At 42.9% G+C, this 21,197-nt stretch overlaps 1 protein-coding gene across 2 annotated transcripts in view; it reads left to right on the forward strand.

Moving 5' to 3' along the window:
* Positions 1 to 18,713, forward strand: part of ZNF512B (zinc finger protein 512B) — an 89,328-nt gene extending 70,615 nt beyond the window's left edge. For both annotated transcript variants that reach the window (XM_060771919.2, XM_060771918.2), the window contains exons 15-17: positions 6,895 to 6,957; positions 10,798 to 10,896; positions 13,920 to 18,713. In XM_060771919.2, the coding sequence (XP_060627902.2) occupies positions 6,895 to 6,957; positions 10,798 to 10,896; positions 13,920 to 14,216 (459 nt within the window). In that variant the 3' untranslated portion in view covers positions 14,217 to 18,713. The remainder of the gene's footprint in view (positions 1 to 6,894; positions 6,958 to 10,797; positions 10,897 to 13,919) is intronic.
* The last annotated feature ends 2,484 nt before the right edge of the window (positions 18,714 to 21,197 follow it).

The following is a 21,197-nucleotide window of genomic DNA, read 5'->3' on the forward strand; positions in this document are numbered from 1 at the left end:
ATCCATGGTACATTCTCCTCCAAACCACACCAGGATGTAGAGTGGGTCATGAGGGCTCTGTGTGCCAAGTTTGGTCTTTATCGGTTTTTGTTTGGGGCCACAGTAGTCTGTGGGAACCGAAGGGTGGGAAAGTACTACAAATTACATCAACCTTTGTCCATCCTCCCCCCCAAACCTCACCAGGACGTGAAGGGGGTCATGGGGGGTTATGTGTGCCAAGTTTGAATCAGGTTCATCACCTGTGCTGGTCAAAGTGGCCTATGAAAGTGGCAGCCATTCAGAAAGCTGCCACATACACCGTCCTCCCTCCGCATACAAACACTGACTTTTATTATATACATAGAAGATAATGCATCTGTTTTATACTAATCGGGACTAGACTTTGCAGGTAAATTGTGATGTAATTTGAAATACCTTCCAGTTTTTAAATCTCTGTTCCCTTGCAAAATTTATCAGAATCCAATGCATTTAGGTAGCTAGGATGCCTTCTCAGTGTTATAGGTAGATAGCTTTTTACAATGGGCAAAGATAACTGCACTCTGGTGCCATTTTAGGTGTAAAAAGAAATAGTATGCAATGTATACTTGGAAAAGTTACCCTTTGGATTATGACTCCCAACATCCTCAACCAGATGACCCTACTTGATTCTGAGGATTTTAATTCTGAAAGCTTTTCCAAGCTATGGTGCAATGAGAGCTTCAGGGCTTCCGTTTGGGTTTTTTTCCCAAGTGCCAGATATTGAGGCCTGCCAAATCTCGCCCAAGAAGCCAGAATACTTCCCCTGGACTAAGGGTGTCACTCTTCATTAATTCTGTTCTCAAGGAAAGTGATGGGACCTGTTCTGTACAGAATTTACACAGAGCATTTTTGTGCAGAAAACAATATTTTTGTATGATTTTTAGTGTTAGCTGCTTTGAATCTCCTTTGGGAGAGAAAAGGGGGAATATGAATGCTGTGGCTACTACTGATGATGATAATAATAGTGATGATGATGATAAGAAGAAGCAAGTGTAGATTCTACAAGGAAGCAGTAAAAACTACGGATCACATCCTCAGCTGCTGCAAGAAGGTCAAGCAGACGGACTACAAACAGGGGCATAACACCATTGCTCAGATGATCCATTGGAACTTGTGCCACAAATACTATCTGCCTGCAACAAAAAAACTGTGGGATCATAACAAGCCTGAAAAAAGTTACAGAAAATGAACACGTCAAACTACTCTGGTACTGCCAAACTCAGCCTGACAGAGTTTTGGAGCACAGGACTCCTGATCTCATGATCATGGAAACAAAACAATAAAGTATGGATTATCAATGTTGCAATCCCAGGTGACAGCAGAATTTATGAGAAGCAACTGGAAAATACGAGGATTTGGCACAAGTCAGTCAAGGTGGTCCCAGTGGTGATCGGCACACTGGGTGCAGTGCCTAAAGACCTTGATCTGCACTTAAAAACAATTGGCACTGACAAAATTACCATCTGTCAGCTGCTAAAGGCCACCCTACTCAGATCTGTATGCATTATTCGCCAATACATCACACAGTCTTGGTCACTTGGGAAGTGTCCAATGTGTGATCAAATACATAGATGTGTGATCAATCTTGTTTGCTGTTTACTAATCTTGTTGTATATCAAATAATATTTTCTGCACCAAACATGGTATTCTTATCAAGTCATTATTTCCTGCACAGAAAATTATCATTTCCTATTCGAAAAATCTTGTTTTCTGCACAAAAATACCCTGAGTCAATTTTGCACCCAATAAACTCTGAACTGTGAAGATTCCTGTCCATTTAGAATTCTTCTTGTCTGATTTTCTGAAACTCAAGAAATTGTTTGGTTTTTATTTTGACATTTTCCACATATTATTGCATATTATTTCCATCTCTGCACTGTACCCAAAAAGGCAGCTGCACCCCTTGGATGTCGGAAAAAGGCAGAAAAAACTCTAAAATTACAACAGCAAAACGGCAGAGAGGAAACAACCAGGCACATCTTAACACCTCTCAACAAAAGATTTTCCCAGGCTCAGGCAGGCCTTCAAATGCAAATGAAGGTGGTCAGTTGAAACATTCACACCTAGCTCCAGCAGAGAAGAGCTCTTTGCCCCACCCCAGCCATTCCACAGATATATAAACCCATTGTCCTATTCCCAACAGACCTCACTACCTCTGAGGATGCTTGCCATAGACGCAGGCGAAACGTCAGGAGAAATGCCTCTAGAACATGGCCCTATAGCCCGAAAAAACCCACAAGAACCTAGTGATTCCAGCCATGAAAGCCTTCGACAATACAAGGCAGAAAATGTACTAGTGATGCCATGAGGACACCTTTTCTATACTCACCCAGAAGGCTTAGAGCAAGAGTTAGGGTGCATCTTTTGGGGTCCATGTTAGTTCATAAGGCAAGACAATCAAAGCTAAAACGTAACTTGTTTGTGACATCTGAGGTTCCCTGGGAATCCACTCCCTTGCCTGTTCTGTCTTCAGTGTGAGTGATCAAGCTCAATATAATTACTTAATTTGATTGCAGTTCCCCAGATCCCCCAGCTGGCACATTTTGTGATCTTGATGGCTCAGAGATTCTGGGAGTTGTAGTGCAAAAAGGGGAACTTTTGGAGCCAGGGAGAAGTCTGTTTGCGTCAGAATTGTGTCAAGTTGCTCTGAAGGCTCACGGTCTCATTTCTCACTGTGAAAACGACATGCTTTTGAGCAACAAATTGCATGCAAACGTTCTAATTAAGCAAAAAGGGGGGGGCATTGCTAGTTAAATCCAGGGGATGCAATTAGAGGAGCTGCTTATTCAAATCGAGTGCTTTTGTTGGCATGTAAGCTCTCCTGATTAGCTGCTTTTCCATGCTCAAAGCCCCAGTCTTTTCAAGGGATTTTGCATTTAATCTTCCCAGCAAGTCAAACACCTTTTGCTTTCGCCAAGAGGAAAAAAAACACACACACAAGATGAAAAGAAACATACAAATCAGCTTTCTGCCACTCAGATCTCCTCCCCTGTCTGTGATTTTTAATTACTGTGAAAAAAGCCAATTGGGAGTTCACAAAACTTTCTCACACTTGGCTCTCTCCAGCATTTGGCATCATCCGTGCTGCTGCTGCGGACAGAAAAGCTGGGGAAATGGCTTTGCAGAAACAGCAGCAGTCCTCAATTCCAGAAGCAGTGCTAGTTGGTGGATTTTGAATTCTGTTTCCAAAAAGTAACTTTCCCAGGCTCTCTGCTCATCCAGGCCACATCACTTACTTAGTGTGACGTCTGTGAAGAGCTGTTTGTTAGCTGTTTAAATTGTCAACCTCTCCTCTTTCCCAGGACTGGGATATTCCCTTTGGATTTGGAATAGAGGAAGAAATGTTTGGGATTTGGGTAGGAGAAGAATTGACACACATTTTCAGGGTCATTTCCCAGATCAAAAAAGATGAAGAGCAACCCAAAACAAACGCAGTTTACAAGCTTTCTTTTCTTCTCTCTTTCTTACCCCACTTTTCTCTCATATGGGATTCAAAGCTCCTTATAAATATAAACATTAGAATGTGTTCTGTGCCGTCGCTGCTTGGGGAACTATAGTTCTTAGTGAAAAAACAAGGACGTGGCAACTTTTCCCCAGGGGATTGCTTCTTGCCTTCCTTTAGAGAACTAGATCTCTCGAGGATAACTCAAAATAGGCCTTATTGTTTACAAAGAGTTCTCTTTCTGAGGCATTAAACTTGATGTTCCAAAAAGGGTAAAAAAAATATACATTGCAGTCTCTGGCTGTCTTGGGTCCAAGGAGTTTTCCAGCTGAGTAGCTTCCAAGTTTCCTCTTTCTCAATGGCTATGAGGTCAAAACACTCCGAACCCCAGTCCAATGGCCTATATTGAAGGCACAAAGTCTTCCTCTTGATGCCAAAAGACTGGTTTGAAGGCACTTAAGATTCCTTAATGTTGTCCAGATGAGCTGCGCATGAAGTATGAATCCTAAGGGTATAAACTTGAGAATTGGTGGTAAGAAATGACTTGACCAACGGCTTTGAGCCAAACCTTTCGCACGTCCATCTATTGAGCTTTTGGCGGTAAGAATGAAAACGAAAGTGTTTTTTTTCTCCCTAAGAAGGGTGGAGCCAAACAATTGAGCTGGGGGAGCAAGCCAATTGATGTAAAACAACATTGATTGACAGTTGTAGATAACCAATCAATTCAACTATACATTTACAAGGTAAACAGGCAAGTCTGGGCATGTTACATCAGTTCAAACCTTTGCAACTTAAAGTTTTACATACAGGTGGCACCAGTTGTGCCGTCACATGTTCAAACAACATAACTAAAACAATCTGTAATAACCACAGTCCACTTAAAAACCTTAATTTGTAACTATTAAGAACATATTAAAACGTCGTACACATTGAAATCCAATGCACCCATTGGACTCCAATAAGTAGTTAAATGCTGAAAGTCCATTTCAATAAAAATGTCTTAACTTACCAGCGAAAACAGAGCAAAGAAGGGGACAAGTGATCTTCTCTTGTTGTTATTTATATTTATTCATTTCTATCCTTCCTTTTTCTTGATAATGGGACTCAAGTTGCCTTGATGCTCCATACTCTGGGAGCAGCCACCAAAAGTGTTCTTTCCCGAGTCTTCAACCATATGTCATGTGATTGGCATAGCCCAATTTTGATGTTATTTGCTGTGAGGTTGGCTTCAGCATGTGGGAAAGCGGGGGTCGTGGTGGCGCAGCGTGTTAAACTGTTGAGCTGCTGAACTTGCTGACTGAAAGGTTGGTGGTTAGAATCTGTGGAACAGGGTGAGCTCCTGCTGTTGGCCCCAGCTCCTGCCAACCTAGCAGTTTGAAAATATGCAAATGTGAGTAGATCAATAGGTACTGCTTTGCTGGAAGGTAAATGGTGCTCCATGCAGTCATGCTGGCCACATTACCTAGGAGGTGACTACAGAAAACTGTCAAAATATCTCTCGCTCCTCTTAGAAAACCCCATCCCTTTCTCTGCTTATAACACTATGTAACACAATTTTTGTTTCTGAGCTATAAATGTCATTTACTAGTTGGTTCTGACATAAAAATGGGGGAAAACTTTATTACACTGCAAAAACTTTGTTTTTGTGGGACATCCTGTACTACGTTTCACTATGACTTGACTAAGCTCATCCCTCCTTGTCCAAGTATGTTGGCCTTCCAAGTGTAGTGTCTTGGCGGTAGATACGTAGGCGACTGTGGAGTCCTGTTCTTGATCTGCATGTTCTTCCACAGTGAGGGCATTGGTTTCCAGGTGGAAGGCAGTCCTGGTCATGGTTGACTTGATGCACCTTCCTCTTGGCACGTTTCTCCCTTTTGCTCTTCATTCGTGCCTATTCGAATTCTGCAGCACTTATGCTCACAGCTGACTTCCAGTTAGAGCGCTTAAGAGCCAGGGCATTCCAGTTCTCTGTGTTTATGCCACAGTTTTTAAAGTTAGCTTTCAGCCCATCTTTGAATCTCTTTTCCTGTCCACCAACATTTTGTTTTCCTTTCTTGAGTTGGGAGTATAATCACTGCTTTGGTAGATGGTGATCAGGCATTCAGACAACATGGCCAGTCCAACAGAGTTGATGGCGGAGGATCATTGCTTCCATGCTGGCGGTCTTTGCTTCTTCCAGCATACTGACATTTGTCCGTCTGTCTTCCCAAGAGATTTGCAGGATTTTTCAGAGGCAACAATGATGGAATCGTTCCAGGAGTTGCATGTGACGTGTGTAGACCGTCCACTTTTCGCAGGCTTAAAGCAGGGTTGGGAGGACAATGGCTTTATAAACAAGCACCTTGGTCTCCCTACAGATGTCCCGAGCCTCAAACACTCTGCTTCATTGGAAAAAATGCTGCACTCGCAGAGCTCAGGCAGTGTTTTATTTCAGTGTCAGTGTTGACTTTTGGAGAGGTGGCTGCCAAGGTAGCGAAAATGGTCAATGTTTTCTAATGTTGCACCATTAAACTGTATTTCTGGCATTGCAGAGGAAATGGCTGGTGCCTGCTGGAAGAGCACTTTGGTTTCCTTATGTTCAGTGAGAGGCCGAGCTTCTCATATGCTTCTGCAAAGGTGTTTAGAGTGGCTTGTAGGTCTTCTTCTGAATGTGCACAGACTACGTTGTCATCAGCATATTGGAGTTCTATAATAGGTATTCTTGTGACCTCTTAGTCTTGGTTTTAAGTCTGCTGAGGTGAAATAGCTTGCCATCTGTCCAATAGATGACCTCAGTGAATATCTTATAGAGCCTCAACCAATTCAGCACAGTTTGTGGCAGCCGCGAAAACTAAGTTTATGGAGTATAATAACTTCTTTCACAGTAAGTATCGCACAATTAAACAGGAAACAACATTTTCAAACCAGGAACAGAAAAAATCTTCAATTTTTTTACATAGTATAATAGGAGTGTGCATAGTACTGCCCATGGGTTGTATTTACCATAGGACTGCACCTATATGGTTCTTTCAGCTCCTCCTAGTCCATGTTTTAAAAATTGTACAAGTTTTGAGCAGTTTTCCCCTAAAAAATGTCACGAGCTGCAAGAGAGTCAATTTCACAATTTTAGATTTTCGGCTTGCTTTGGAGGGATATGGCCTATAAGTGCATTTTGGAAGAATGGGCTCCTGGCCCCCACTGAGTTACGGACCACTTGCTTAGAAGATTAATAAAGATCCCACCCAATTATAACAGGTGAATCAATGAATATTGATCTCTAATTTTACATTATTGTTGTTTGCTTTCACTAACATTTATTAGCTAATCAGAGCATGGAGGTGGCTAATGGGAGCATTGGGGGCAGAGGAAAGCAAGATAAGGAATACAATAAATCAATATGTTTCCTATTGACCATCTGTCTCACTTGTTTTGTTTTGTCCTCTTTTCTGTTTCAGTGCTGCGCAGCCATTTACTCCAGCGTTTCTGGTTTGAAAGCCCACCTCGCCAATTGCAACAAGGTAAGCTAACTCCAAGGTTGATGCCAGCTACTGACTCAAAGCTTGGAAGTCCCTCTTCGTCAAGGAGTATAAATCTTCACTTATTTCATTCTTGAATTCTAAGGTCAAAATAACGTTAGAGCATTTCCCTGTTAGAAGAGATACCTGAGAATTTTAATGTGTTTCTCCTAATTTTTTTCTCATGTCAGGACTTTTATTTTTTGCACATTTTGTTTTTGGGCATTTTTTAAAAACTTAATTTCATTTTGTGATGGGACATCAGAGCCTTGATACAAGGTCTCGGTGCGTCAAGACACCATTCTCAACAATATTTGTATGAATTCTTTACATCTTGGGCTTTTGCACAGCAGGTTAATCACCAGCTGCAGTAAATCTGGACAACCGAAAGGTTGACATGTATTGTCGAAGGCTTTCATGGCCAGAATCATTGGGTGGTTGTAGGTTTTTTCGGGCTATATGGCCATGTTCTAGAGGCATTCTCTCCTGACGTTTCGCCTGCATCTATGGCAAGCATCCTCAGAGGTAGTGAGGTCTGTTGGAACTAGGAAAATGGGTTTATATATCTGTGGAATGACCAGGGTGGAACAAAGAACTCTTGTCTGCTGGAGCTAGGTGTGAATGTTTCAACTGACCACGTTGATTAGCATTTGATGGCCTGGCAGTGCCTGGAGCAATCTTTTGTTGAGAGGTGATCAGATGTCCTTGATTGTTTTCTCTCTGTTGTTTTGCTGTTGTAATTTTAGTGGGTTTTTTTAATACTGGCAGCCAGATTTTGTTCATTTTCATGGTTTCCTCCTTTCTGTTGAAATTGTCCACATGCTTGTGGATTTCAATGGCTTCTCTGTGTAGTCTGACATGGTGGTTGTGAGAGTGGTCCAGCATTTCTGTGTTCTCAAATAATATGCTGTGTCCAGGTTGGTTCACCAGATGCTCTACTATGGCTGACTTCTCTGGTTGAAGTAGTCTGCAGTGCTTTTCATGTTCCTTGGTTCACGTTTGGGCAATGCTGCTGCGTTTGGTGGTCCCTATGTAGACTTGTCCACAGCTGCATGGTATTCAGTAGACTCCTGGAGTCTACAGCACCCAAACACAAACATGGCCATATAGCCCAAAAAGACCTACAACAACCCAGAAAGGTTGGCAGTTCGAAACCCAGGTCAGGGTGAGCTCCTGACCTTCAGCCCAGCTCCCTGCCCATCTAGAAGATCGAAAACGGAAATATGAGTAGATAAATAGGTGCCACGTTAAAGTGGGGAGGTACTTAGGCACAGTGATTCTATCAAAAAGGAGGAAGTTTCGTTCATTGGTTCTTTTGTTTTTAAGGTACTCATTATGCACAGAGCATTTTTATAAATATAGATAGTAAGCAAACAGAATCATATATAAGACAAATTACTTGTGGAGGCTTGAAGAAGGTTCCTATTTCCAACAGAAACATGGCAGGTTGTGTTGATTTGCCTCACAATGAGTTCCCCTTCCAAAATAGGGAAAAAAATGGCTAAAAAATCTGAAAAATCACTTCCAGTCACAAAAATCACTCCCCACTTCTGATAAATTTGCCCATCATATCTTTAAACTGCATGAAAATGCATCCAGTTTGTCTGGTTGAGATTGATAGTCTCAGTCCAGCTGCAGAACAATTCCTGAAGTGTGTTCCTTGGCTCCACTCCCTTTGGGAGCTCATACATCAAATTCTTGTCAATGAAGAATCGATCATGCTCTTTCAGCGGTAGATTGAGGCAGTTTATTTTTCACAAGGTCAGTGGAAATGGGAATCCAGCCTTTTAATTAGGTGCTCAACAACCTAAAAGAGAAATTACCCAAGCTTTATTGATCAGGTGGTGGTCGTAAATTAGAGCAACTCCCAGCAGCTTGTAGACATCTGTAAAGTAGAATGAGATTGCGGATTCTGTCAGTCTCCCTTTTCCAACAGCATTGAATACAAAGTACCAAAGGTAGAATTCAGATTATTCAGGTGATCATTTTTTTCTACTGATACTTCATGGGGATAGTCACCAAAATATCCAGTTTGCCTTAGAACCTGCTAATTTGCTTTATATCACAGGCATGGGCAAACTTGGGCCCTCCGGGTGTATTGGACTTCAACTCCCATAATTCCTAACAGCCTCAGGCCCTTTCTTTTTCCCCCATGGTCCAGTCAGGAATACATTCCGTTTTAGGTAACCATGGTCTGGATGGAATGTATCCTCCATGGATCCAAAGGTCTTACAATAGATAGATAGATAGACATGAAAGCTCACCCAACTACAGTCCAAAGTGCTATTCACTTACGCTTGAAGTTCAGGTGTCAGTGGTGGCCGGGAGGGCCTTCGCACAATTAAGACTCGTGCGCCAACTGTGACCGTACCTCGTGAAGTCGGATCTGGCCAGGATGGTCCATGCCTTAGTCACCTCCAGATTGGATTACTGTAATGCACTTTACTTGGGGCTGCCCTTGAAAACGGCCCGGCAATTTCAATTAGTACAACGGACGGCAGCCAGGTTACTAACCGGTGCTTCTTGCAGGGAGCGGTCAACCCTCCTATTTAAGGAGCTCCACTGGCTGCCGTCCATTTTCCGGTCCCAATTCAAGGTGCAGGTTCTAACCTACAAAGCCCTGGATGGTTTGGGACCCGCCTACCTGCGTGACCGAATTTCTGTGTACGAACCCACACATTCTCTTCGATCATCTGGAGAGGCCCTGCTCACGCTCCCACCTCCTTCACAGGCGTGATTGGTGGGGACAAGGGAGAGGACCTTCTCGGTGGTAGACCCCCCGACTCTGGAATTCACTCCCTAAGGACATCAGATATGCCCCAATGCTGGCAGTCTTTAGGAGGAGCCTGAAAACGTGGTTGTTCCAGTGTGCCTTCCCAGAATAAGGAAAACTCTTAGCAATATGTCCTCAAATGCACTTTAATACTGACTTAGGATTGTCTACGCACCCTTGTGGTGCAGTGGGTTAAAGCACTGAGCTGCTGAGCTTGTTGATCGAAAGGTCGCAGGTTCGATTCCGGGGAGCGGCGTGAGCTTCCGCTGTCAGCCCTAGCTTCTGCCCACCTAGCAGTTCGAAAACTTGCAAATGTGAGTAGATCAATAGGTACCGCTCCGGCAGGAAGGTAACGGCGCTCCATGTAGTCATGCCGGCCACATGACCTTGGAGGTGTCTACGGACAACGCTGGCTCTTCGGCTTAGAAATGGAGATGAGCACCACACCCTAGAGTCAGACATGACTGGACTTAATGTCAGGGGACTACCTTTACCTTTACCTTTTACGCACCCTTATCTTTCTGTGAAAACCCTATTCTAATTTGCCTTACCTTGTTCATGCCCAGCACTTTTTGATTTTAAATTTGAATTATTACATTTGGCCCGGCCATAGGTTTTTAAATGGTGTATGTTTTGATATTGTTATTGTCTATTGCTTATTGTGTATTTTCAGTTTTTGAGTTATTTTAACTGTGTTGTATTGATTATTGCTATTGCTTTTGTTTATTGATGTACTGTGGGCTTGGCCTCATGTAAGCCGCACCGAGTCCCATGGGGAGATGGTAGTGGGGTACAAATAAAGTTTTACTATTATATTATTATTATTCTCTAAGGCAGTGGTTCTCAACCTGTAGGTCCCCAGGTGTTTTGCCCTACAACTCCCAGAAATCCCACCCAGTTTACCATCTATTAGGATTTCTGGGAGCTGAAGGCCAAAACATCTGGGAACCCACAGGTTGAGAACCACTGCTCTAAGGCCAACATTATAACCTCCAGAAGATTTTGTAATACCCACAAATGAAGGTTGCAGTAGGAGAAGGGAACTCTCACCGCTGTCATTTGCTTTGCAGGGAGACCACTCTGTGGGGAAATATCGTTGTCTTCTGTGTCAGAAGGAGTTTAGCTCGGAAAGCGGAGTCAAATACCACATCATTAAGACACACTCAGAGGTAAGTGGTGGGTTTTGTGGGCAGACAACATTGAAAAAGCTTTCCTGCGCCAATGTTCACTGGAAATTAATTGGCTGAGTTTAAGAAAGAGGGGCCAACCAAGGACAAGATGGATGGATGGTATCCTTGAAGTGACTTGGCTTGGCTCTGAAGGAGCTGGGGGTGGCCACGGCCGACAAGGAGCTCTGGCGTGGGCTGATCCATGAGGTCACGAAGAGTCGGAAGCAACTGAACGAATAAACAACAACATGCCCCCTCCTTTTAAAGCTATTTTGTGGGTGGCTAACTATAGAGATTCGTAGAGAGAACGCATTAATCAAAATCCACACGAGTTAAACCCATAATATGGATGCCTCACTCCAGTGGCACAATGGGTTAAACCCTTGTGTCAGCAGGACTGCTGACTGAAAGATTGGTGGTTCGAATCCAGGGAGCCTTCCTTCTTTGGAAGCTTTTAAACAGAGGCTGGATGGCCATCTGTCAGGGGTGCTTTGAATGCAATATTCCTGCTTCTTGGCAGGGGGTTGGACTGGATGGCCCATGAGGTCTCTTCCAACTCTTTGATTCTATGATTCTATGAGCGGAGTGAGCTCCCATCTCTCAGCTCCAGGGGACACGAGAGAAGCCTCTCACAGGATGGTAATACATCCAGGCATCCTCTGGGCAACTTCCTTGCAGACAGCAAATTCTCTCACACCAGAAGTGACTTGCATTTTCTGAAGTGGCTCCTGACACCACAAAACAAACAAAACAAAAACACACTATATGTTCATGTTGGAGAAACTAGCAATCTTGCATGCAAACATTTGAAATTGTTAGGCCCTTGTATGTTCCTGTGTAGGATCGCAAGAGTGCTTGACAGGTTTATGGCCCTCATAAACTTTGCATGTGGGGTTTGGGGGAACTTTCGCCATTGACAGTGGATGGCAATGTACATAGGCATGCTCTTTGATCGCACAAATGTATAAAAGGAAGAGGCAATGCTTTGTCTCTTGTCCATTCGTCTTTTTCTCTTTCTACTTCCTATTGCTCCTCGCAGTCCTGCTATTTGGCATGGAGCTACCATTTTGAGCAATGTAGTTTGCATTCTAGGTGGGGCCTCCTTCTTCACCTTAGGCCTCATGTATTTTTCTTGCTGTATTTTGGATTTATACCTGCAACTAAAGATTTGCCTGTATGATTTTCCTTCAAGCAAGTTTCATGTTGTTGTGTTATTCTGGTGTTTCTGAGTATTATTTCCATGCATGCCTTTTTGATGGGTGTGGCTGTTTGATTAGTAGTTGATATAAAGCTTTCAGACCCTGTGTGCATTACCTTTTGTGTACCTTTGCTCTACCTCCTGTTGTACCTGTCTTTGGCTTTTTAAGCACACTGCTTTTTTAAAGGGGGATTATCTAAGTCAAACGGTTTGGTACAAGTGGCTGAGGTCTTCTGTACATTAAGCATTTGCATAATAATCCAATAGTTCACCTCATATGCTCATCAAAATAATGCCTTTGTGGGGGTTGGTAAATGTAAATAAACAGAAGCATTATCAAAGTTTTGAACCAAGATATAGCCTGCAGTATAATAAAGTATCAGTCGGGCTTGTACAACAAGTAATAGTATCTTTACTTCAACTCAAAAGTTCAAACACGGCAACAATATTTATTTATTTACTGTATTTGTATACCACCTTTCTCAGCCAATTGGCGACTCAAGGCGGTTTCCAACAAATCAGTATACATAAAACATAATAGATAAAAAACATTAAACAGTGTAAGACATCACAAAAGCAATAAAAGCAACATAATCAGCGTCTCATTATTCTCAAGCATTGTTCAATTCCATTGTCAGGTCATTCGATTTCCTATATTAGCTACTCTGTATTTGTAAACGCTTGCTCGAATAGCCACGTTTTAACTTGCCTCCGAAACGTCAAGAGGGAGGGCGCAGATCTGATCTCCCTAGGGAGGGCATTCCATAGCCGAGGGGCCACCACTGAGAAGGCCGTCTCTCGTCCCCGCCAAACGTGCTTGTGACGAAGGTGGGACAGTCTTTAAAATATGCTTCATGCCTTAAAAATGATCAGGTTTCAGAGAGTTGGCAGCCATTTCCTTCCTGACTGTTTTCAGCCAGCACTCCCTTCACTCTCCAAAGTGAAAATGACAGTTAAAACCATTTGTCTCAGCAGCAAGCCAGAGACAGCAGCCAATCAGAACTCTGGCCCCTGGCATGCTGCTGACACATTTCTTTCCAGTTGACCCATTACATCAGTGTTTCTCAACCTGGGGGTCGGGACCCCTGAGGGGGTCGCAAGGGGGTGTCAGAGGGGTCGCCAAAGACCATCAGAAAACACAGTATTTTCCAATGGTCATGGGGATTCCATGTGGGAAGTTTGGCCCAATTCTATCGTTGGTGGAGTTCAAAATGTTCTTTGATTGTAATGAACTACAACTCCCAAATGTCAAGATCTATTTTCCCCAGACTCCACCAGTGTTCACATTTGGGCAAATTGAGCATTCGTGCCAAGTTTGGTCCAGATCCACCATTGCATGAGTCCACACTGCTCTCTGGATATAGGTGAACTACAACTCCCAAACTCAAGGTCAATGCCCATCAAACCCTTCCAGTGTTTTCCGTTGGTTATGGGAGCCAAGTTTGGTTCAAATCCATCACTGGTGGAGTTCAGAATGCTCTTTGATTATAGGTGAACTATAAATCCCAGCAACTACAACTCCCAAATTACAAAATCAATCCTCCCCCAACCCCACTAGCATTCACATTTGGGTGTATTGGGTATTTGTCCAGTTTGGTCCAGTGAATGAAAATGCACCCTGCATATCAGATATTTACATTATGATTTATAACAGTAGTAAAATGACTGTTATGAAGTAGCAACGAAAACAATATTATGGTTGGGGGTCACCACCACATGAGGGACTCTATTCAGGGGTCACGGCATTAGGAAGGTTGAGAACCACTGCATTACATCATGGTGTCTCTTTTCACGTCCTCACATCCTTCTCTTCTCCAAAATACAGAACTGGTTCCGAACATCTACGGAGGCCATCCGGAAGAAGAAGGATAGTGGGGAACACAGCCCTCCCGGCAGCGAAGAAAAAAAGCAAAGCACAGACGGGAAAAAACGAGGTCGGAAGCCAAAGGAAAGGCCCCCGGAGTTTCCCCTCAAAATCAAAGAAATCACGCCAGGAAAGACTAACCATAAGAAAGCCATGGAGTTGTGGCAGACCGTGGACTGCAACCCCGATGGGAGGGAGAAAGGTAACAAACCCTCCCAGAGCAAGAAAGGGGGTTCCAGTAAAATGCCAGAGAAATAAGAAGCTGGGCGTAAAAACACTCTTTAAGGATTAGTTTACAACCCAGGGTCACGGGGGCGAGGGGAGCACTCCCCATTTGCTCAATGCCTCCACCATCTACTCATCCCCCCTTTTTTAAAAAAAGCACGAGAGACCACTTTTGCAGCATCACCACAGACATTTGTTTTCGCGCTGGAAGAGGAAAACGAACGAGACGGCCGGTATGATTTCTCTCTTGGGAACCTCCACAGATTGTATATATGTATCTGTACTCACGCCTGTGGCGCATACGCTGCCTCCGCAGTTGGGTCAAAAGGATCAGAGGGTTGCCGGTGGGGAGCCGCGTCCATTGCTTGCTTCCGCTCAACAAAGGAGAGGAAACGGGTGCAAAAGGGGCGAGCAAAGTGCAATAGGAACCCAGGTGTAAGCTGGTTATACGCGTCCTTTTTTATTACTATTATTTGTGGATTGCTTTTCAGGTAGCAGTCATGTGTTAGGAGGTAGCGCTGGTGGGAAATCTATGAATGATGAAATTATTGTTGTGATTGTGGTTACGAACCAGCTTTCTTTTATAATTTTCATAGGAAATGCTTTTTCTAAAAAAAAGAAAAGAAGAAGTCTGATGAGATTGTTTAACAATGGACAATTCAGAATAATTCTCCCTCCCCCGCCCATTGAGTTGATTATTGTTTCTTGTATTAGTTAACTTTGAGCTTACTTTTGCATTTTGATTTGCTGGTTGATTGACAAGCAGCTACCAATGTTTTGAGAGCTATAATTTGGATGTCAGGGTTTCAGTGTGGACAAACTGCCTTTTTCCCAAAAATACAATGATTTTTTTGGGAAGGGGTGGACTTTTGGCACTGAGATATTTTTGGAAGGATTTTCAACACTTTCATGGCCAGAATCATTGAATTGCTGTGAGTTTTCCGGGCTGTATGGCCATGTTCCAGAAGCATTCTCTCCTGGAATTTAAAAAGGAACACTAAAAAAGGGGGAATTCCTGACACGAAACAATCAGGGCCAGCTAACACTTCCCAACAAAAGATTCCCCCAGTCAGGAAGCAGCCAGGCTTTGAAGCTACAAGGCCATTAAATGCTAAACAGGGTGTCCAATTGCAACATTCACACTTGCCTCAAGCAGACAAGAGTTCTTTCTCCCACCCTGGACATTCACAGATAAATAAACCTCACTTGTCTAGTTTCCAACAGATCTCATAACCTAAATGTGGGTGAAACGTCAGGAGAGAATGCTTCTGGAACATGGCCATACAGCCCTGAAAACGCACAGCAACCCAGATTTTTGCGGACTAAATTGTCCACAAAAGTTAATTCTGTATATACCCATAGATAAGTCGACCTCATATGTAATTTGAGGGTGGATTTTGGAGCCATAGTAAGTCAAGGGTCATTCCATGGTGAGGGGAAGTGTTGGCCCCACCTTAAAGGGTCAGCAGCCCCTGGTCACCACAGATCTTGACATTTTCCCAGGCAGACATTTACAAAGGCCATTTTGCCACTCTACTGAGATAAGCAGATGGTTCCTTTTTTTGGTGAAGGCACAGTATTGTCTCCTATAAAAAAGGGACCATCTCCTTCTCTGAATACGGTGATGAAAGACAAGAGCTTAATCCATCCAGGGAGAACCTAAAAGAAACACTGACCCACTTGGATGAGTTATATAGGCAGTCCCAAGTTGCAAACATCCGACTGATAAACGACTCATAGTTAAGAACGAGGGTAAGACAACAGGGAATGAGAGAAATCTGCCCTTCGGGAGCGAAATTCAGTCATGGCAGAGTTATTACTATGGGGAAAAAGTGGCTCAAAAGAAGCTTTATCACCAATCTTTGCTTCTGCAACAAGCCAAATTTTTCAAAATCCAATTATCACAGAAACAGAAAGTGAACAGGGCCACAGGCAGCAAAGGAAACCCCTCAGGACTATCCACTCTTCACTATGCTAGCAAGAGCATGCATGCATGTGTGTACACATATACATACACACATGGCTAGGATTACACTTAAAAATGTACCTGTTCTGACTTACAAACAAAGCAACAGAGAAAGTAGAGGAGACTAATTATTTTTTCAGGACTTCCCAGGACAATCAAAGTCCTCACATTTCTCCCTTTACTCTGAGAAGGGAATATTTCCTCTTTGGTAAGGGTTAAGCCTGCAGTGGTTCTCAACCTGTGGGTCGCCAGATGTTTTGCCCTACAACTTCCAGAAATCCCAGCCAGTTTACCAGCTGTTAGGATTTCTGGGAGTTGAAGGCCAAAACATCTGGGGACCCACAAGTTGAGAACCACTGGGTTAAGATATGGCATTCCCATTGACCCATTGGTAAACAAGCCTGCATTTTCTGAGTTGATTGTATGACTAAAATGCCTAGAAGTATACCTGAGTATATACAGTAATTATTCAAAGCTGTTGATTTCTATAGGGCATGGGAAATGTTCCTGAATAGGATCCTGAGCTTGTGGTGGGCAATGTCCTGGCATATCTGTTTCCTTGATTCATTGTTTTCAGGCTTCAGTGGCCTAGCCAAGGTGTTACCTTTTTCAGTGAGTCTTGCACGACTCACACGATGAATGAGATGACTGTGGGCCAGTATGCACTGCCTGGTATATATGTTCAGTCATAATTCTGGCACAGAAAATTTCTAGGAGAAAATGTTTCTGGCATTAGCCAAGAGCGCTGTTTCCCATCCTTGGAAAACATCAGAGTTTGGCTATGGAAATGTACGTGCTTAGTTCCCATTGTAGTTGTAAAACTTCATCAGCACTGTACCACTTAATGCTATGAGGATATTACTTATTTACTTAGGCGATCCCTCATTGTCCGAGTAAGATTGTCCTCCAAGTGCAGTGTCCTGGCTGTGGGTACGTAGCTGACTGTAGAGCCCTATTCTTGACCTGCATGTTCTCCCGCAGTGTGGGCATCGGTTTCCATGTGGAAGGCAGTCCCAGTCAGGTTTGGCTTGATGTGCCTTCCTCTTGGCATGTTTTCCTCTTTCACCCTCCGTTCATGCCTCTTCAAATTCTACAGCACTGCTGGTCACAGCTGACCTCCAGCTAGAGCGCTCAAGGCTAGAGCACTCAATATAAGGCTTCACAATACAAAATGTTTCATTGTGCATAAAATCAGAAGGAAAAAATTCTTGCCCAGGATTCTAATTTTTCACCCAACTTGTTCTGAAAAGAAGCAATGAGGAATTTTAGCAATATTCTTCCCATTGCAGGAAAGGCTCAGTTTTCAAATACTGTTTGCAATTCAAAACTTCTCCTGTGCAGATTTTGCACATTTTTTTTTTATAGGAAATACTTTTGTTGGGACTAGTTCTACACAAAATTGATATATTTTTTTTGCACAGGAAACAGCATTTTCTGCACAAAAATGGGCAAAGCTTCCACACAGAATAAGTCTTGAATTGCAAAGTTTGTTCTTAGACCAATAGAGCTCACAATAATTTTGGGTTTTGCATATCTCAGTTTTCAAATACTGTTTGCAGTTCAAGACTTCTTCTGTGCAGATTTTGCACATTTTATTTTTTGCATAGGAAATACTTTTGTTGGGACTGGTTCTACATAAAATTGATTTATTTTTTTTTGCACAAGAAACAGCATTTTCTGCACAAAAAATGGGCAAAGCTTCCACACAGAATAAGTCCCGAATTGCAAAGTTTGTTCTTAGGCCAATAGAGCTCACAATAATTTGGGGTTTTGCATATCCAAGCAAATTCAGCATCATATCTCCTAAGGGTATGCAGAAGCCATATTGTACTATATAGTTCTATAGGCTGATTTGTGGCTCCTGGGGTTTAAAAACATTTTGTTGATCCCAAAGTGCTATCTAAGGCAGGGGTCCTCAAACTAAGGCCCGAGGGCCAGATATGGCCCTCCAAGGTCATTTACCCGGCTCTTGCTCAGGGTCAACCTAAGTCAGAAATGACTTCAAAGCACACAACCACAACAACAACAACAATCCTATCTGATCAGCCAAAAGCAGGCCCACACTTCCCATTGAAATACTAATGTTTATATTTGTTAAAATTGTTCTTTATTTTAATTATTGTATTGTTTTTAAGTGGGGTTTTTTTGCACTACAGATAAGATATGTGCAGTGTGCATAGGAATTCATTCATAATTTTTCAAATTATAATCCGGCCCTCCAACCGTTTGAGGGAATGTGACCTGGACTTCTGTTTAAAAAGTTTGAGGACCCCTGATCTAACGGGATGTACAAGGTGCTTGCACCAATCTTTTGGGAATATCCTGGACCAAAATATGCATAGGAAAGGCCTTTTTCGAAACAGGAGAAGACTTTCTCTCACTTCTTTTTGCTATAAAATGTACAGAAGGAAGATGCATTTGTGGAAGTAAACATTGCCAGCTTCAATGTATTGTCGAAGGCTTTCATGGCTGGAATCACTGGGTTGTTGTAGGTTTTTCCGGGCTATATGGCCATGTTCTAGAGGCATTTTCTCCTGACGTTTCGCCTGCACCTATGGCAAGCATCCTCAGAGGTAGTGAGGTTACCTCACTACCTCTGAGAATGCTTGCCATAGATGCAGGCGAAACGTCAGGAGAAAATGCCTCTAGAACATGGCCCAGAAAAACCTACAACAACCCATTTCCAGCTTCTGCTATCCTAAATGGCTATGATGTTTGTATGGTTAGATGCTCTAAGAATTTAATAGACTCAGTTGTATGTTGAGTTATCATATTATTTTAGGTAGATTGACTCAATCAAGGAAGCCATGGCTGTCTTGAATTTGCAGGATATGAACAGGACAGTAGGTGACTGGAGTCTCGAAGTTCTCTCATTTATAGGGTCACCATAAGTCATAGAATCATAGATTTGGAAGAGACCTCATGGGCCATCCAGTCCAACCCCATTCTGCCAAGAAGCAGGAAAATTGCATTCAAAGCACACCCGACAGATGGCCATCCAGCCTCTGTTTAAAAGCCTCCAAAGAAGGAGCCTCCACCACCAATCTACCATAGGATTGTAAGAGATCACAAGGATGAACTATATGGGGGCTATCTCTGAAAAATTGCTACCATATTTTTTTAAATCAAAAGTTGTTTTTTTGCTAAACAACCTGGGTTTTATGACATGTATTTCTTCACAGAATAATGTCTTGCCATACTTCAGGATGTGCAAACAATCTGCAAGTATTTGTTTTCTTCCACCGTTGAAAGAAAGCTATGGAAAATACTCACCTTGATATGCAAGGATGAAAATGTGAAATATTTGCATCTCTATCACCCCCAGTGGTGCAGTAGGTTAAACCCCTGTGCCGGCAGGACTGAAGACCAACAGGTCGCAGGTTCAAATCCGGGGAGAGGTGGATGAGCTCCCTCTATCAGCTCCAGCTCCTCATGCGGGGACATGATAGAAGCCTCCCACAAGGATGATAAAAACATCAAAATCATCTGTGCGTCCCCTGGGCAACGTCCTTGCAGACGGCCAATTCTCTCACACCAGAAGCCACTTGCAGTTTCTCAAGTCGCTCCTGATACAACAAAAAAAAAATCTCTATCGTCCTCTATCGTCATAATTTTTGAGACGAAGGTGCATCAGTGTTCCATAAATTGTCATAGCCATAGGAATTGCTAAACCAACTGGAAAGCATGACATTTAGGATATGAAGCCATCCTATTCCCAGTGACTGTGGTACTTGCAGTTTATATCCATCCATGACCATAATGGCTGAAGGAATGATGAGTGTTGTGATCTAAAATACCAGCAAGACATAGGTTGAGAGAGGTTGACCTGATTGGGTTTAGTAACACTTTGGCAGAAGAGTACACTGTTTTACTCTTGTCATTTATGGGTGAGCAGAACTTTACTGCCCTAAGGCTTTGATTTGACCTGCGGTAACTTGCATGAAATTAGCGGTAGTTTATTACTGTAGTAAAGTACTGTTTACCACTCCAGTAAACTGCTGCAGCATACTACCAGTAGTGACAGTTTACTGCTATTTCCCTAAGGGCACTTGTAAAAGATTGCATGAGCTATTCAGATGCATAATTTGTCTGCCTTGCTGCACATAAAAAACTGGAGAGAGAGCATCCATTTCAAAGGTGGAATATTATGGGATAGGCATACCGAAGCTGTCATACTTTGAGATGTCATAATGCTATGGAAAGTGGAAGGCACTCAGAAAAGAGGGAGACCGTAGTATGTGTAGATGGGTTCAACCAAGGAAACCACAATTGTCCTGTTATTATTATTTTCATGTCAGGAGCGACTTGAGAAACTGCAAGTCGCTTCTGGCGTGAGAAAATTGGCCGTCTGCAAGGATGTTGCTCAGGGGATACCAGGATGTTTTGTTTTGCCATCCCTGTGGAAGGTTTCTCTCATGTTGCCACATGAGAAGCTGGAGCTGACAGAGGGAGCTCATCCGCACTCTCCCTGTATTTGAACCTCTGACCTGTCAATTTTCAGTCCTGTTGGCACAATGGTTTAACCTTGCGCCACTACAATTGCCCTGAGTTTGTAAGACTTGAGCAGGGTAGTTGGCAACTGGGATTCTTCGAAGTCACTCATTTATAGGATTCATAGGATAAGTCGAATCCAGGGAGAGTGCGGATGAGCTCCCTCTGTCAGCTCCAGCTCCTCATGTGGGGAAATGAGAGAAGCCTTCCACAAGGATGGTAAAACATCAAAACATCTGGGCGTCCCCTGAGCAGCATCCTTGCAGACGGCCAATTATCTCACACCAGAAGCGACTTGCAGTTTCTCAAGTCACTCCTGACACGACAAAAAAAAAGTCTTGTTGGAAAAAAACCCACCATTTTATTTTCTGCATTTAGGTAAAAGAAAGATTACAACAGCAGGTTAATCCTAACAGAATAGGAAGCATCAGATGTGGAGAGGGGATCTCTTTGTATTACTGATGTGACTGAAATTATCTGCTCTTAGAAGGATAGGTGTGAATGTAGCCATTTGCTCATTCTGTCTAAGGCTGTTAAAGCACCTACAGTCCACTTTC

This window comes from Anolis sagrei, chromosome 4, assembly GCF_037176765.1.
Source record: "Anolis sagrei isolate rAnoSag1 chromosome 4, rAnoSag1.mat, whole genome shotgun sequence".
Classification (NCBI taxonomy): Eukaryota; Metazoa; Chordata; class Lepidosauria; order Squamata; family Dactyloidae; genus Anolis; species Anolis sagrei.